An 18080-nucleotide genomic window follows, 5' to 3' on the forward strand; every position below is an offset into this window, starting at 1 on the left:
TACTTACAGTTTACGTTTGTACTACAGCAGAGTTCCTGGTCATAAAGTTGTAACAAAAGTGTCATAAAATAAAAATGGTGTGCTGCACAGTTTCATGTTTTCTCTTCCTGCTCTAGGGTAATTGTATCGGTTCTGACAATAGAGGGCACAGACTGTAGACTGGCAGAACTCGGAAAATTGGCAGATCGGACAGGAGGAAGGGTAAGAATGCAAAGGAGGAGAAAGCAATAGCCCTATTAGTAGTTCAGTTAATATAATGAATTTGAAAAAAAACACAACAGAACTCAGGTTGATATATCTAAAGATCACTGAACAATGTCAACATATGATAATTTTTTTTACAGTTCAGAAGCGTCAGTCTCATTTTAATCTCCTTTAGCGCTTTGGTGATGTAATGCATAATGTGTCATGGAATTGAAATCTGAAAATAAGGCTGGCCCAGTTCAATTCCTGCCATGCAAGAGGTTAATTGATCTCTGTTGAAGCAGCAAATGGAATGCTTTGTAATTAGGTTTGCTCAGGCAGGAGAAGCAAGTTAGCTGTGGCTACTTGCCAGAAAGATATCCAGCAACAAGGAAATAATTGCTGACCTTAGTTAATCTTCACAGAATGTGCTCCATATTACATTCCTTATTAGAAGATAAAGTTTCTGACCTTGTGCACCTGATAATATCCTATAATTTATGATTCATACTGATTTTCCTGTTAACAATAGGACTTTTGCCATTACGTCAATGCAAGACTCACTCATCATGAGTCTTCTGCTTGTCCTCCACCAACTGGTATGCCAAGTGTGTTATTCATGGTTAGAGTGAGATAAGCACATATTTGTTGCTTTCTGGAAGAGTTAGCATTCTGCTTCTAAGTTAATTTCTCGTTATTTTGATGCAAGTAAAGAATATGGAATTGCAAATATGGAGGATTTACTGAAAAATTACCTTATCCAACAATAATCAATAATTATTCAGTTCACTTCCAATTTAAGTCCCACTTTTTAAAATGCAAAATCATTGTCTGGCATTGGGTAGTAAAGTTAGTATCTGATCACCTTGGAGAAGGGAATGAAAAACCTAATTGGAAATTTGTGAATCTGAATCAATATACACAAATCCATCTGTCTGCCCATCTATATATTAAATAATATCACTATTCCGCTGAAGTTATCCCTGTTAGACTAACCACTGGAATTTCTAGCTCTTGTGACAAGAATACACATAGATTAAGATGTAGCTGTCCTGGGCTGGCACCAGTGGAATCAGCAGTTGGTCTGCCACCTGACTTCAGGAGAGAGAGAGATAAGGAAAACAATGGAGCAGTATATGGATATGTTAATGAAGGAAGGAGAGCTGTCAAGAGCGGCTCCCCCTTTGAACCCCGAACTGTTTGAAGTGATGGATAGGCGATACCCCAGCAGGGGGATAAAAAGGGACAGGTTCGCTAAAGCTGGACACACACGACACCCGAGGTAACAAGACCCTGGAAGCGGTGCGTCTCTCACAAGTCGGTGGGAAGTACCGGGCCATAAACGCACAGGGTGGAAAGGCACAATCGGCGGGAACCTGGTGTGTGTCCACCCTTGCCTGGGTGCCAGGTTCAGTGCAGGGAAATGATCGTATCTGGAAACGGAGGGGTCACGGTCGGTGACCTCAGATGACATCACAAAGGACTCGCCCGAAAGCTGACTGCGAAGGTCTGTCTGGAAGCCTTGAATATTCATTCGTTTTTGCTCTCTCTCTCCTTCCCCCACACTGTCCATCTCCCATGGCAGCGATTACTGCGAACTGAACTGAACTAAATTGAACTGAACCTTGCGTCACTTTGAAACTGGTCATTTACCCCTAGACAACGATAGCGCTTGATTGATCCTGTTATCTGAATTCTGTGTACATGTATGTTTATCATTGCTGAACTGTTGCATTCATTACCCTTTTGATTAGAGTACTGTGTTGCTTGTTTCTTTAATAAAACTTTCTTAGTTCTAGTAATTCAGACTCCAACTGAGTGATCCATTTCTGCTGGTTTGGCAACCCAGTTACGGGGTACGTAACACTCTGAACAACATGTTGGCAAGCATTTACAATTACATTTCAAAAGATGATAAAAAATGGACTTAGACTGTTAGTTTTCCCAACCTTGTTTCCTATTTTCACAAGTATCTTGATATCCATGAGGACTAGATTCCTTTTTCTAAGTATGAATGTAGTTTTTGAGATGGCAGCTTCACAGTTTTCAAGTATCCTATTGTAAACAATGAGTGAGTGGCCCATCAGACTTCATGGAGATACAAGGCTTTAACTTGCCAAGGAACATTCTTGCACATGGGTATTCGGAAGGTCATCCAGGCCCTTCAATTTGATCCTTCCGGTTATATTTTTCTTCATTTAACATTTGATTAGACACCCACATCATGCCTATTTCCCTTAACTTTTTATCGTCAATGAGTAAGTCCCTAAATGAGCTCTCTCATACTATGCCTTAACAGCAAAGTTTCAGCTCACATTGAGGCACATACATTTTGTATGATCCACCATTTTGCAAGTCCAATGAAACAGCTGGTCTGTGTCTTTCAGTCTTTTTGGCTTTCTTCTCATCCTGCCAGGCATGCTCATTTAATCATTTCTCATTTCAGGTCAACATTGTTAATCCAGTTAACTTGCCAAATGAGATTCAGGCAACTTTAGAAGATGATGTTATTGCAACTGATGTTACTGTCAGCTTTGTAGTCACTGAGCAGATGTAAGTGAAATCTCCTGAGCTAAAATATGCCTCTGAAGCTATCTGCTAATTGCTGTGGTTTGGCCAAAGGCCAAATGATTCACTGAAAATTGGATGTTTTCCTCTTGTGCACATGACAGCAACAAAAATAACATCAAATTGCACCTATGTAATGTCTTTATCCAGTAAAATGTCCCAGGATACTTCACAGAAGATAGTGTATAAAGAACACTAAAGAGAAATTAAGAGAAAGAAAGTGTAGAGTTCAATATTGAAGAATATTCCAAATAATGGTAACAAATGTAGCAGGCAGCCAAAGGAGAAAGATTAGACAGAGAATTCCAGATGCTGGTGCATCATAGTTAAACAGTATGACATGTGAAGAGAGAAAAACCTTGGAATTCGTAAGGCACAAAGGAGAGTAGACTTCCATCATTGTTCCCAATTGCCATTTGCTTTGATCATAAAATTCTTGACCCTGTGTTTGAATCCTTTCGTGGTACCAACCATCCCTAACTCTATTCAGCTCCAGCCTTACTACCTCTATTGCATTCCCCCAATCTTAGCTTCTTACACAGTCACTTTCGTGGCTTTACCACTAGCATCCATATAATCAGTTAGCCAAGTTCTGGAATTCCTTTCTCAACTTTTCAATCTATTTCCTTATTTACCTCCCTCATAAACCCACTGCCATCTGCCTTTTACTATCTCCATATTTAGTTTGTTGCCAATTGCTTGATTTTGTTCCAATGCTGTGCCTTGAAAGATACTTAAAAATTATGCAAACTGTTGTTGCTTCAGGTGCAGGAAGAAAACTTGTTTTTTTTTGTATTTAGGTATTTTAGATATGAAGAGCAAACAGGAAATAAGCTAGTAAAGCAAGTTGGAAATGTGACCAAAGATACGGAGCTGACATTTGAATTTGGAATAAAAGAGTCTCACATTCAAAGTAAGTATATGAAAGGATTGCCAACTGTACCAAACTAAGAAGATTACAGTTTTACTAATGTGGTAATTATCACTGAGTTACATTACTTTGCAGGAAGATTCCATAAACTCAAATAGCATAGTCTCTCAGACTCTTATCAAGCAAAATATTGTAAGTCAATGTGAAAAGCTACAAGTACTAAAAATACAACATAAATTATGCAAAAATGTGAAAATCAGTCAGCGCTTGTGATGCCTTCATAAGATAGTAATGAAAGCCAGTTGAACTATTGACAAAAAGGCAGCAGGGAGAAGACATGCATGTTGACTGCAGGAAGACATAAATCTGTTGAAGATAATATGAAATATCGCACTGCTTCCAGATGTCCCCAAAGCCTTTATAGGTAACTCAGTACAAACTAGGTAAGAAATGACAGCTGACACAGGGGCCACACAGGCAAACAGAAAAGACAGAAGAATGTACAGTGGTGAAATGTCCCAGAACCACTGCATCTATGGTAAAAAGCAAAAAATATAAGATTGTGATGTTTGGGGAGGGGATGTATAGCAGACAAAATTACAGATATTAAGTTGAATCTTTTTTTTCAAAAAAGAGTTAGAGCTCTTAAAGATAGCAGAGTGAAGGGACATGGGGAGAAGGCAGGAAAGGGTACTGATTATGGATGATCAGCCATGATCACAGTGAATGGTGGTGCTGGCTCGAAGAGCTGAATGGCCTACTCCTGCACCTATTGTCTGTTGTCTATTGAATTTGGCAGTGAACAATGAGAATTCTTTGCTGACTGCCAATTAATTAATTTTGAGTGCCCAGTACCAGTTATACCTGCATTCCAATTGAACTGAAATCAACAGAGATGAGCATTTGAGTATAATTGGTGGCCGAACATTTGCGATGGAAGACACATTCCTCCCTCAGTAACACCACTGAATGGATGTTTCAGTGAGCTCAGCACTGGTCTTACACTGTGGTGAACTGAGACATTTCTAACAGACAATTGAACATAATAATGTTCATTTGAAAGAGTTAAAGAAAATAGATTAATTGCTCTACATCTCAGTCTTTGTTACCATTGGCCCACTGCATAGGACTGCCTCAGAATTCATCATCATAATCCATAAAAGGATATCCCCTGATTTGCACAAGAAATGGAGAAAAGGAACATAGATGCAGATGGATCTTCAGAGGTAGAGTTAAACCAAACAGTCTGTTCTGTTTAGGAAGATATTTACTCTGTATCTCAGTCATTTCACACCAAGATGATTGATAGATGGTTTTGAAGTTGGGGTGGTTTTGGGGTCAGCATGGGGGGGTGGGGCTAGGGGTTAGGGTAGGGTTTAGGGACAGGAATGAGGGGGAGTGCTCTGCAGTCAAAGGTCGGTGATCCCTGTGGAATATTTTTGTATTAGTACAGATTAAACAAAACAGAAAATGCCAGGAAGACTTTGTAGACCAGGTAGCAACAATGGGGAGAGAAATGGAGTTCACATTTCATGTATTTGACTTCACTGATTTAGTTTCTAGTGTTTGCAACAGTCTGCCTTTGGACTACTAGTTGTTTTCTAATGCTGGTGGACTGTAATTTGCCTCCTCTCTCTGATGTTTTCATTATTTTAATGTTTCTTTTGCATTTCTTAAAGTATTCCTTCCACAGTCCAAAGACTTATTAGTTAGTAGGTTAATAGGTCATTGTAAATTGTCCTGTGATTAGGCTAGGGTTAAATTGGTGGATTGATGCATGGTGCAGCTGAAAGGGCCTCTTCCATGCTGTATCTCTAAATCTATTTATTTATTTAGAGACACGATGCAGAACTATATCTCTAAAGTTACAGTTCACAGATGCAGAAATCCTTAATCTACTGAAGGAGCTTAAGGATTTCTGGGGTCTGTGGGAAAGGGTAAGAAGAAGTGGAAGTTGTAGGGGAAACACTTCTAGGGAGTTCTTTTTCACTTTCTAGAATGAGGAAAATGGGTAGGGTAAACTGCACTCTGCTCTGAATGAATTAGGGGAAAAAAGAAAAACAAGGGAGTCTGTAGCAATTTTAAATCTGATGTTGATCAATTGCACCAAACACTGGCAGTTTTGGGATCTTGGGTACCATCAACGTCTGCTTTAGGAAATGTGCAGGTGCATCTATATCATGCAAAAGTCAGAAGCTAGGAAATCTGATTATGTAAACTCTTTCTCTCAGCATCTAAAAGCTGACATTGCTCAAGAGTCAAAAGTGATAAAGGTAATTTCTGTATCATTTCATTTCACTCCAGAAATTTAACCAGCTACTTACAACAATGATTCATCCTTGGGAGTCTAACATAACTTCCATGCATAGGATTATGTGTTTCCTCATGGAACATTGTGTTTATAGCATGTTGAATCACACTGTACGTGGGAAATTATTGTTGGGCATGCCCAACACAGCTGTGTTCTGATACTGCGGTGCTGATTTCTATGGTAAAGTTGATTTTTGGGACACAACATAGACCAACCCACTCATCAACTCCTCCACAGTGGCCGAGGCCTTCACACCATAATCCCCTCCACCTTCTGAATTATCTCACAATCCTCTAATCAGCTCACAACATCCACCCCACACCAGTTTTCAGAACCTCCCTTTCCCAATCATTTACCTTAGTTGCCAACCCTATCCCAGGCTCTGGGTACAGCTGAAATTCCCAGTGCGGTGCCCAGAAATGAAATACACATTAATGCCCCATCACGTCAAGTATCTAGTGCACCCATTAAACAACTGGACTATCTAGGCAAAATCATTAAGAAAATTTCCGCTCAATATTTTAGATCTGAAAGGTTTGGCACAATCTCGTTCTTCTGCTTTCTACAACTGGAGTATGGCAGGAATTCAGATTTAGTGGCTTTTGCACAAGCTTATCTATATTGTAAAGTAAGCAAATGGATGTGGAAATCAGAACAGGCGTAGATCAGCCAGTCCCTTTAGCCTTTCCTGCCATTCGGTTATGATTATGGTTGATCTAATTTTTTTCCATGCCAAGTCCATCCAGGTCTTTCAAAAATGCATCTAGTTCCTCTTTAACTATCTCCAGAGTCTTCCAGGGTACAGTATCCCAAAGATTGACCATATACTGCAGGAAATTCCTTCACAGCTCAGTTTTATGTGGTTTAATTTCATAACTAAATGTGGGCATCCTTAAATTTCTAGTTTATCTTGGATAATAGTTGAGGTTCACAGACCTCCTGTCTGAAATCAGTTCCCCTGGTGGCAAATGCAACATCTGCTATGGGATGAACTTCATCTTTACTCTACACTTTAGCCCATATCCTCAAAGGTTCAACTGCATTCTTATCTACATTTCTCAGTTTGTGAACAACCACAGACATCCCTCTCAACAACAACAGCAACCTGCATCTGCAGAGCATATTTTCCGTCTCAGTACACTTGACACTGACATTAAAACTTCATCAACAGTATTTCTCCTGGTGACCTTTCTAAAAAATCTATTATGTGTGGACAGTGAGTGGAGCCAGTGCCAACTGGCTAAAATGATCAGCGAAACAAAGTATTCCAACACAATTAGAAGGTATGAGTCAAAACTGGCTGCTTTGATCTGAAACCAGAGGCTAACCATCCCTAAAATAAATTAACCAAGCTACAAGGACAGAAGGAGACTGGAAAAAAGCAAGAAAGTAGCAATGGCATCGCCCTAGGAATTGTCTGTAATGGGTACAGATAGAAAAGGGTGGGGAGCTGGAAAACTAGTCATTCACAACTTGATGTGTTCTGCACTATGTTCAATGTAACCTTTAATTTCCTGCCTTTATTAAGATAACATGAATATATTTCAATTCTTTCAGCTCTCCAGGATAATGAGAAGCTGCCCTTCCAGCTACAACTAAACTTTACCACTCGAGATAGAAGAAAGGCTTGTCGCATTATCAGTCAGGAGAAGCATATCACAAACAACAGGTACGCCATCTGGCCACCTGGCTTTCATTTTTTAAGACTTCATATACATTCACCATTCATTCCAACATTTTAAATTTGCATATTGAATTTCCTTGAGTTAAACAGTGAAGAAACTTCAGAGGTATCCATATTGCAATGTGGCTTATGTAAAGGTTAAAAGTTATTTACCTTACCTCCATTTTGCACACACCCCTGTCTGAAACCAATTCCCTCAGGGCAAATGCAACACTGCTATGAGATGAACAAGGTCTTAACTTTATGGTTAATTTACAGTTTACAAAATAAGTAAATATTTTAAAGTTCTGTTGCCAGAGCAGTTTGGGTCTCTTAATCAAATTTATTCATATTCATTCTGAAATGAGTCAACCAGATAAAACAAAAGTGTATTATGTTGCTTTTTTTGTCTTTCAGTTCTTGTTATCTTAACCCTTTTTGGGTCCTTTATTCCGGTAGATTTTTGCACCATATAGATAGCCCCCATGAGCTGTTATAATGTAACTTTCCTACTAGCTTTGTTCTTCTTAAATGCCCTTGGAAGATCTCAAGGCATTGTTCAACAAAATCAAAATGCTAAAGATAAGGGAATTGCAAAAATAAAATTGCTGGAAATACCAGATTAGGCAGAACCTGTAATGAGAGAAACAAGAAATGTTTCAAGTTGATGACCCTTTATGAAGATTCAAAGATGTTTAAAGATTAAATATTAGCTTTAGTTGATGTCACATGTATGTCAAAACATACAATGAAATGTGTCTCTTTTGCATCAGATCAAATCAGTGAGGATTATGTTGGGCAGCCTGCAAGTGTTGCTATGCTTCCCGTGCCATCATAAATCTCTAGCCCTAAGCATACATTTTCGGAATGTGGAAGGAAACCAGCGCACCCAGAGGAAGCCCACACATTCACGGGGAGAATGTACAAAGTCCTTACAGACAGTGGCCAGAATCGAACCCCATAAGGCGATGCACTAACGATATGCTGTCACGTCGTTAGAACTGAAACGGGTAGTTAGGTTGTACCAAAAGTTGTTGGGAGTGGAGAAGGTTTGTGATAGAGTGGAGACTATGGGAGATTGAATGATATGGCCAGTGATGGTACTGGTCTTATCTTCTGTAGTAAAAGGAATTGATTCCATAAGGATTTGCAGGGCAATGGGGAAACAATAGGGCCATGATACAAACTGGATTGCTCTCACAAAAGCCAGTAAAGGCTCAATGGGTCAATATGCCCCTTTTAATACTACAACCATTCTGTGATGCTATTTTTTTCTTTTGCAGTAATTTCTCTGTTCTACACTTCCCCATGTGATAGAAAGCCTATGCTTCACAAATATATGGTGTAGAATTTGAATTTTGATCAAAGGCCTACATAGTCATGTCGACTGCTGGTTGTGATCCCCCTCTGCACATTCATTAGTTGCAATACATTGATCTACACTCAGTGGCAACTTTATTAGATATCTCTTGTACCGAATAAAATGGCCATTGAGTGTATATTCACAGTCTCCTACTGCCGTAGCCCATCCACATCAAGGCTCAATGTGTTGTGCATTCAGAGAAGCTCTTCTGCACGCCACTGTTGTAACATTTTGTTATACGAATTCCTGTTATTTTCCTGTCAGCTTGAACCAGTCTGGCCATTCTCCTCTGACCTCTCTCATTAACAAAGTCACTTGGGTCACCTTTCTTCCCCATTCAGATGTTTGGTCCGAGCAACAACTGAACCTCTTGACCATATCTCCATGCTTCTATGCTTTGAGGTACTACCACATGATTGGCTAGTTCATATTTGCAATAATGAGCAGGTGTACCTAATAATGTGGCCACTAAATGTAATTTAGAACACTGATTCCAAATTCCAGGCCATTTCCAGGATGGCGAGTAAGGCTGATTTTGTTTTCCCTTGTTTTTCAGTTCCTTAGTTGAAGAGAGTGTGAATATAACCGTGCTGGGCATCCATGCAGCTCAGCTCAGTGGTCGCCTGACAATGGAGGGCCGAGTGAAAGAAGCATGTAGCAAGATGGAAGAACAGAAGGAGCTCATCCAAAAGATTGTGTAATATAATATTCTTGTGCAATAATTTAGTAATCCAATATAGAATATTTTGTGCAACACACATAAAAGTTGCTGGTGAACGCAGCAGGCCAGGCAGCATCTCTAGGCCGAGTCCTGAGAACGTTGACTGTACCTCTTCCTAGAGATGCTGCCTGGCCTGCTGCGTTCACCAGCAACTTTTATGTGTGTTGCTTGAAATTCCAGCATCTGCAGATTTCCTCGTGTTTAGAATATCTTATGTATTGATTTGAGGACCAGCACATGATGACAAAGCCAGCATTCATTGCTCACCGTCACAGAGAAGCTCTGGAGAAGTTTTGGGGTTTTAGACCCAGTGACAATGAAGGAAGGACTAGTAATATATTTCCAGATCAGGACGGTGTGCCATTTGGAGAAAAGCCTGCAGGTGGCAGTGTTCCCCCAGTAGACAGCATTGAGAATTGAGAAGGCTGCATTTAAATAAAGAACAAGCCTTACACAGTCAGATGTAGCATTTTGTCAAAAGTGAGAAGACAATGGTAATGTGCCAAGGCCCAGAATGGAAAAGTAAACCATACAGGTTTATACATGCACAGCTCACTGGGCAACACAGTTGGCCTGGATGCATTGAGCCAAAGGGCTTGTTTTCATTCTGAATGATTGTAGGTGATACCAATTTTGGATTTTAAAAATCTACTAAATTGTAAGTAAAGGGGGAAAAAAAAGGAAGCACAAATTTTCTCAGACAGAATGAACTAAAGCAGAAGATGGTAAAATAAATTTTGTTTTAAATCGACATATAGCATTAAGATCATGAGCACCAATATATAAAATACTCACTTCTAGTGTATCCCAAGCCATGCATACCGTAGTTAGATGCATCTTTCTTCTTACTCAATATCCAGTCAATGAGAGAGCACCACTACATTTACTGTCTCTCAGTATGGCTCATACACCAGCATAGACGAATAGACATGAAACATTTTACTTGCCTTAGAGCAGCAGGCCAACCTTCGGGAAAAACATGTGATTAAAAAAAGGTATCCAACTACAGTATTTCCATTAGCTTTGTCTCACAATGCAACCTGAAGAATGTCAAAGGCTGAATGCAGACAGCTGCCATTTCTTGTCAGAGATTTACTGAGTAACCAGCTTGTGCTGGCAAGTAAGAATGCAATGTAAATAAAGCAGAAACAGATATTAAACACAATTAATGCAGTCTTCCTCTGAAGTGAGTAAATATGATATAATCTACCAAATTATGTGTGGTTTACATTCTTTCTGACCTCAGATTTTCTCCTTTCAGTGAAAAGAAACATAATCAAGAAGAGGATGACATTTATCAGAACTGGTTGCGATCAGTTGCAGTCGTGTGTGAAGACCTCACACATTCTGAGGAGGTGAATATTAATATAAATGTTTCCAGATGTGAGAAACTGGAGAACACTGTGAAAATCCTGCATCTCTAAGGTGAATTAGTTGTGCATTGAAATGGCTCATGCTCACTGGTAATTCAAGGGACTGCATCATGGGGCACGAGGCGAGGGACAGATACACAAAATGGGAAGGATCAAGTATAAATCCAGAAGGAATTAAAATCTAAAGGGTTCATTTAGAGCATGATGCGAAACCCTAATCATCTGCTGAGAGAAAACGGTTCACAATTTTGTTGGAGACAAGAATTGGGCTCATTTCAATGATGTTGTAGTCATAATCAGTCAGGAATTAGGAAGTGACAAAGGAGGATTGCCACAAGGGATAAATAATTCACTTAGAGAAGACTATATGGAAGCTGGTTCACTGCCCAGAGAGGAACCCTTTAAGTACAACACAACCATTTATGTGCTTCTGCTTCTCCCAGACTTACTATTTCATGGAGAAGCATTTTCCTAAAATTTTGCCCATTTGAAGAATCATTTCTCCTTTATCTTACTTTGCATTTAACCAATTGTAGGCTGACCTTTTTCATAAATTTTCCTATTTCAGGTGGGAAGTACGGCAAAATCAAAAATTGAAGAAAAAAATGACTCTGTTTTCAAGGTAAATGCTGACTCCAGTAAGCATGTTGTCTGAAGCCGCTAATTGTGGCTGTGGTGCAGTGTGAAGCATTGCAATTGATTGAGACTCTATAAAGATGAAAACAAGGGAGCAGTTTGCAAGTAAGACAAAACTGGCAGAACAGCCTATTAGTTCCATTGGGTGCATGTGTACAGATTTGTTACTTAGGTGAGGCACCATAACACTACCTAAGTCCTTCAAACCACGCCAGGAAATACCAGTGCCTTCAAGAGAGAAGGGACCTGCTAGGAAGACCAACATTAAAACCAAGACAGCAAAGCTTTATTAAGGTGCCACAGATGGCAATAAGTGATGTGGATTAAATTGTGACCTCCAGTGCTGTCTGTGTAGAGGTTGCATGTTCTCCCCGTGCCCTCATGGGTTTTCTTCCAGTGTGCCAGAGACATACAGTTCATTAGGTTAAATGCCTACTCTATATTGTGCCCGATGTATATATGATTGATAGAACTTGGAAGTGGGGTTTGGTTGTTGGGCTTAGGTTTGGTGTAATTAGCCCAAAAGCCCTGCTTCTATGTTGCATTACTCTATGCCTCTAACACGAGGGGCACCTGTCAATTGAAGAACTACAGACACATCTTGTCCATAAGGCAATTAGATACTTCAGCTCTTTTCCCACTAAACTACTGAACATGTTCGGCCCGAAACATCAGTTGTACTCTTTTCCATAGATGATGCCTGGCCTGCTGAGTTCCTCCAGCATTTTGTGTGTGTTGTCCAGATTTCCAGCATCTGCAGATTTTCTCTGATTTGTGATTGAGCACATAGTTTTCCTTCCTGGTCTGCAGGTCAACTAGATCATTAATGGTGTTCTCTCCCCTGTTATTTCCCATCCCCAAACAAATCTACCACCATTACCCTGCTCAAAAATAAAGATTTGTTGTTTCTGTCTGAGTTCACTCTCTTTTCTTCCATCCTTTAATGTACTTAGTCTTTCAAATTCATACCTACCTTAATCAGAGCTCTTTGTTTGAACGTCTCCACTCAGTTTCAGATGAAGCTGCAACACCAAAATTGCTCTAATCATGGTTCAGGTCATTCACAGCCAGAGAATGGAAATCAATGGCTTCACGTCCTGTGCCCATGTCATTACTCTAGTGTTACACAAGGGTCAATTACTGCCCCTAATGCCCTACCTTTCTTCCCCCTTTGTTTTCTGCTTCCAGGCAACATCATTAGAAATGGAATCAGTTTCCATTTTTAAACTAACAATACCCAGGTTTGAATCACAACCACCTCTTTTGAACATAGAACACAGAATTCTACAGCACATTACAGGGCCTTTGGCCACAATGTTGTGCCAACCATCTAAACTACTTTAGAAACTGCCTAGAATTTCCCTACCACATAGCCCTCTATTTTTCTAAGTTCCATGTACCCAAGAGTTTCTTAAAAGACCTTATTGTCTCCACCTCTACCACTGTTGCTGGCAGTGCATTCCACGTACCCACCGCTCTGTGTAAAAAAAGTTACCTGACATCCCCCTTGTGCCTACTTCCAAGCACCTTAAAACTATGCCCCCTCGTGTTAGCCATTTCAACCCTGGGAAAACTTCTGGCTATCCAAATGATCAATGCTTCTCATCAAATTATACACCTCTATTAGGTCATGTCCCATCCTCTGTCGCTCCAAGGAGAAAAGGCCATGTTCACTCAGCTTATTCTCATAAGGAATACTCTTCAATCCAAGCAACATCCTTGTAAATCTCCTCTGCACTCCCTCTGTAGTATCCACATCCTTTCTATAGTGAGGTGACCAGAACTGAACATAGATCCTCCTCAGAACTAATCCTCCACACAGCCAAGAGACTTATCATTAATATTATATTCTCTACAAATTTGACCTACCAAAATGAACCACTTCACACTTATCTGGGTTGAACTCCATCTGCCACTTCTCAGCCCATTTCTGCATCCTATTGATGCCCCACTGTAACCCCTGACAACCTTCCAGATTATCCACAACACCCCCAACTTTTGTGTCATCAGAAAACTTACTAACCTACCCTTCTGCTTCTTCGTTCAGGTCATTTATAAAAATCACAAAGAGGAGGGGTCTCCTGCCTATGTCATTGGTATCAATGTGTACCATGACCTCTGGCTCCTCACCCTCCCATTCCAGAATATTCTGCAACCGCTCAGAGACATCCTGGACCCTAGCACCCGGGAGACAACACACTATCCTGGCGTCTCTTTTGCTGCCACAGATTCTCCTATCTGTCCCCCGAACTATCGAATCCCCTATGACTATTTCTCCACCTGACTTCACCATACCCTTCTGACTCTGAGCTTACTACAGTGCTATTGGTCTGGTTGCTGCTGCTTTGGCCAAATAGTCATCCCCCTCAGCAGTATCCAAAGGGGGTACTGTTGCTGAGGGGAATGGCCACAGGGTCAATGACCCTGCACTGATTTCTTTCTCCCTTTACCTCTCTCAGTGTTCACTCACCTACTCCTCGAATTTTGCACTCTGGGTGTAACCACCTGCTCAAAAGTCATATCTATCAAATGCTCTGCCTCCCATATGATCCTAAGCTCATCCAGCTCCAGCTCTTTTATGTGGTCTTTCATGAGCTGGAGTTGGCTGCACTTCCCAAAGGATTAGTCATCAGGGAGACCATCAGGTTCCATTAATTCCCACATCCCCAGAGGAACATTCCACTGCCATATCTGCCATCCTGCCTGCACTATACAATGGGTAGCCAAAGCCATGTCTTCTAACCTTTTTCTTTGGTGTCAGCCTCTTGAGTCAAAGCCTGATGCTCCCACTCTCACCGCTGGCCCACACCCAACAATGGCCATCCCACTTGCTCCTTCTATCCTTTTATTTACTTTGCAAGTGCTCTGTTCCTGCCACTGACTGGGCTTCTGGAATGTCAGAACGCCCCCAAAGCTCTCTATTTATACAAGCTTCGCCAACCTATGAGTAACCTCCTCAAAGTGCTCTGTTCCTGCTGCTGACTGGGCCTCTGGAACCTTCTATTGTTTCTAAATTATTGCACTGTTACTCCAAAGACCAAGACTGGATGAAAAGGAATTTCCTACCATTAAGTATTGGAAAGCCCAAGGTCTTTGGTCTTGCATTTCCTATTCCCTAACCATCATCCTTCTCCCTGGCAATTATCCAGAACTATATCATTCTTTAGCACTGTTACTATAATACTTGATCATGAGAAATTCATTGTTCTGGCCCAATTTTCATACCACCAATAAGACTGCTTCTTTTTCTTTGTGTAACATTGTCTGACTTCAATCCTGCCTCATCTCATCTACTGTTGAAACTTCAAAACCCTTGTTAACTCTGTATTGGTCTGTTTAATGCAGTCCTGATTGCCTACACTGTAAATATGTGGTCATCCAAAACATCCCAAGTTATGCTGGTGCATTCACCCATTTGTCTTGACTTTACTGACCTCTCAATCCTAGTCAAGCAATTTTTTTTTGTCAAATTTTCACTAACTTGTTTCTTCACAATCCATATGATCTTATTCTGTTATGTTCCAGTTTCTTCTTACATTATTGATGGTGGTGTGACATTGGTGGTGAGATCAGCTTTTTTTTTGTTCATCCCTGATAAAGCCTCTGTGAAGACAGCACGTGGATGTAGAACTAACTCTGCCAACTATATCAAGCAATAGTAAATCAAGGCAACTGGACTAGATATACAATGACCTGGATGACTGAGAACCTTCATAGATATAACTCTGCCAACTGTTACACCATCCTGACCTCCAAATGCATTTCATCATACCCATCATTAATTTCAGAGTTATCTTCAAATAAATTAACATGCTTTTCGTCCTTAAATTCCCAACAGATGTTGTCCGATGAGGTTGCAAACACGGTTTATCGTCTAAAGAATGCAAGAAGTAGGATGTTGAAGAAGCCAGTGCCTAAACCAACAGCTGCTCCATTGCCAATGATTTAAATCCAAGGAAATTGGAGAAATTGATCACCTGAAACTTTGTAAATGAACTGTGCAAGTTTTCAATGTATTTTTACAAATATAACATCCTGTAAAGAAAATTTAACTCTTTGCATTTTTACTGTAAAAGGCCAAAGTTGCTTTCCTTTTGTGAAAGCTGAGCAAGATACTCCATCGTGTTGCTGAGTGGAGAGATCCAGGGTTTTAACACAACACTGACGAAAAATGAGCAAGATTCATCTCATGGCTTCCATGGGCTCTGCTACCATCTTTAAAGCAAGATCACAAGTTGTGGATGTGCCACAGTTATGCTGTGGCATTGCCTCTTTTGGTGGTATATGCTGGAGTCATCATGGACGTAAACCATAGTTCAACACGACACAGTATAGGCCTTTTGGCACAGAATGTCATTGAAACTCTTCACCTCTCATTGAAACCCATCGTGTTTTAAAAGGCCTAGATGGAGTGAATGTGGAGAGGATGTTTCCTATAGTGGGGGAGTTTAGGACCAGAGGGCACAGCCTTAGAACAGAAGGATGATCCCTTAGAACAGAGACGAGGAGGAATTTCCTTAGCCAGAGAGTGGTGAAGCTACAGGATTGATTGTCACAGATGGCTGTGGATGCCAAGTCATTGGGTATATTTAAAGTGGAGGTTGATTAGTAAGGCCATCAAAGGTCAGGGGGAGAAGGCAGGAGAATGGGGTTGAAAGGGATTATAAATCAGCCATGATGGAATGGCAGAGCAAACTTGATGGGCCGTAAGGCCCAATTCCGCGCTTATGTTGTGCCGACCTTTTACCCCACTCAGAGATCAATCCAACTCCTCCCTTTCACACAGCGCTCCATTTTTCTTTCATCTATGTGCCTAAGAACCTGTGTCCCTAATGTACCTGCCATGTACTTACTGCTCTGTCTAAAACAGCCTACTACTGACACCTTTCCCACACATTCCTCAATCACTTCTTGTATATAGCACTGGCTGTCCACCCTAACTATGCCTCTTATCATCTTATACACCTCTATCAAGTCACCTTTCATCCTCCTTCACTCCAAAGAGAAAAGTTCCAACTTGCTCAACCTTTTCTCTCTGAAATGGTAGTAGAGGTGTCAATCAAATAACTTTTGACCTGGTTAAAAATGAAAACTTTGCATTTAAGTTTTAGGACCTGAGTGTAGGCATTCACATTCTTTAGAAACAATTGTATTGATTCCCTTCTCTTTTCAGCCCCTTCATTTCATCCAATGAACCTGGCCACATATGGTTGATGTTCAAGGATCAGCTCAATAAGCATTTGTTGGGTTCGCTTCATGTTGAATGACACAGCAATTAAAAAGCAGTAGGAGGTAACATTTCAGCTCAAGTTTTAGCCTGATAACTACTCACCACATGATGAGCAATTTTCAAGATTCATTCATACAACCTTTTGCAACAAAGATACTCACTGATACTGAGATATTAAAGTTTAATGTGCTCTTCAAAAGACTTCAAAATGTCCCAACCGAATGTTTTTTTTTTCTGGGTTGAAATATCAATTGTTACTGGTTAACATTAAATGAAGATGAGTCAGGTTGGAATTCAGAGCAAAAGACATGAATGGACAAAGCAGAGGAAAGGTAGAATGCTTGTGCAGATTCAGTAGGACTTATGACCAATTTTACTCTTCTTCTTACAAAGGTGGAAGGTGAGAAAGATACAGGCAATTGGAACTAAAGTAATTATTCCTGTTCCTGATAATTAATGCATTTTGGTCAGGCAATCAATTGGCTCATTTTCCTTTCCACAATACTGAAAATGGTAGATTCATTTCAATCCAATTAATATAAAGTGTAACTAAACTCAACAACTAGAAAGTTGCAGATCTCATCTCCAGTCTGAACATGGTTGAAGCAATGGCAGCAGTGATGGTGATTGGGTTGGAAGAGGAAGAACAACCAATAATGTGACTCAAGAGCACTAACCTGAATATTCAGGAAAAAGTACATGCAAGTGCATGCTAGTGAAAGGACTGTCAATTTTCACTGTCTAAGACAACACATTGATTCCAACCATCTGGGTATAACAGCATCCACACAACTATGTACAACAAGGATACTGCAAGTGGGTAAAAGCAGGGTAGTGCAGGAAAAGAGGAATGTAAGCAATTAAATTACACCAACTTGGTTTATATAATTTATTAACAAATGTTAGGCTGCAACATTAATCTCAGGTAGAGCTGGAGGGCTGGAATTGTTTTTTTTTTGCGTACAAACAACAGCCTACCATTCTTTAGTACTGTCGATGAACAATTTCACCCCAGTAATTTTTAATGTCAAAAATAAGCACTTTACAATGAAAATATAGACAAAGGTAAACCGGGATACACAAATCAAATGTACAAATGGAGGGCAAATCCTATTAGAATAATAAAATTCAAATTAGTCATTACATGCATCAGGGTAACAT

The 18080-nt window shown here is 40.2% G+C and overlaps 1 protein-coding gene across 3 annotated transcripts in view; it reads left to right on the top strand.

Moving 5' to 3' along the window:
- Positions 1-15723, top strand: part of si:dkey-9k7.3 (circularly permutated Ras protein 1) — a 71503-nt gene extending 55780 nt beyond the window's left edge. For all 3 annotated transcript variants that reach the window (XM_063062030.1, XM_063062031.1, XM_063062032.1), the window contains 8 exons: positions 117-201; positions 2630-2736; positions 3552-3664; positions 7491-7602; positions 9516-9656; positions 10942-11035; positions 11622-11675; positions 15528-15723. In XM_063062030.1, coding sequence (XP_062918100.1) covers positions 117-201; positions 2630-2736; positions 3552-3664; positions 7491-7602; positions 9516-9656; positions 10942-11035; positions 11622-11675; positions 15528-15638 — 817 coding nt within the window. In that variant the 3' untranslated portion in view covers positions 15639-15723. The remainder of the gene's footprint in view (positions 1-116; positions 202-2629; positions 2737-3551; positions 3665-7490; positions 7603-9515; positions 9657-10941; positions 11036-11621; positions 11676-15527) is intronic.
- The last annotated feature ends 2357 nt before the right edge of the window (positions 15724-18080 follow it).

This window comes from Mobula hypostoma, chromosome 11 (genome assembly GCF_963921235.1).
Source record: "Mobula hypostoma chromosome 11, sMobHyp1.1, whole genome shotgun sequence".
In the NCBI taxonomy this organism is placed as follows: domain Eukaryota; kingdom Metazoa; phylum Chordata; class Chondrichthyes; order Myliobatiformes; family Myliobatidae; genus Mobula; species Mobula hypostoma.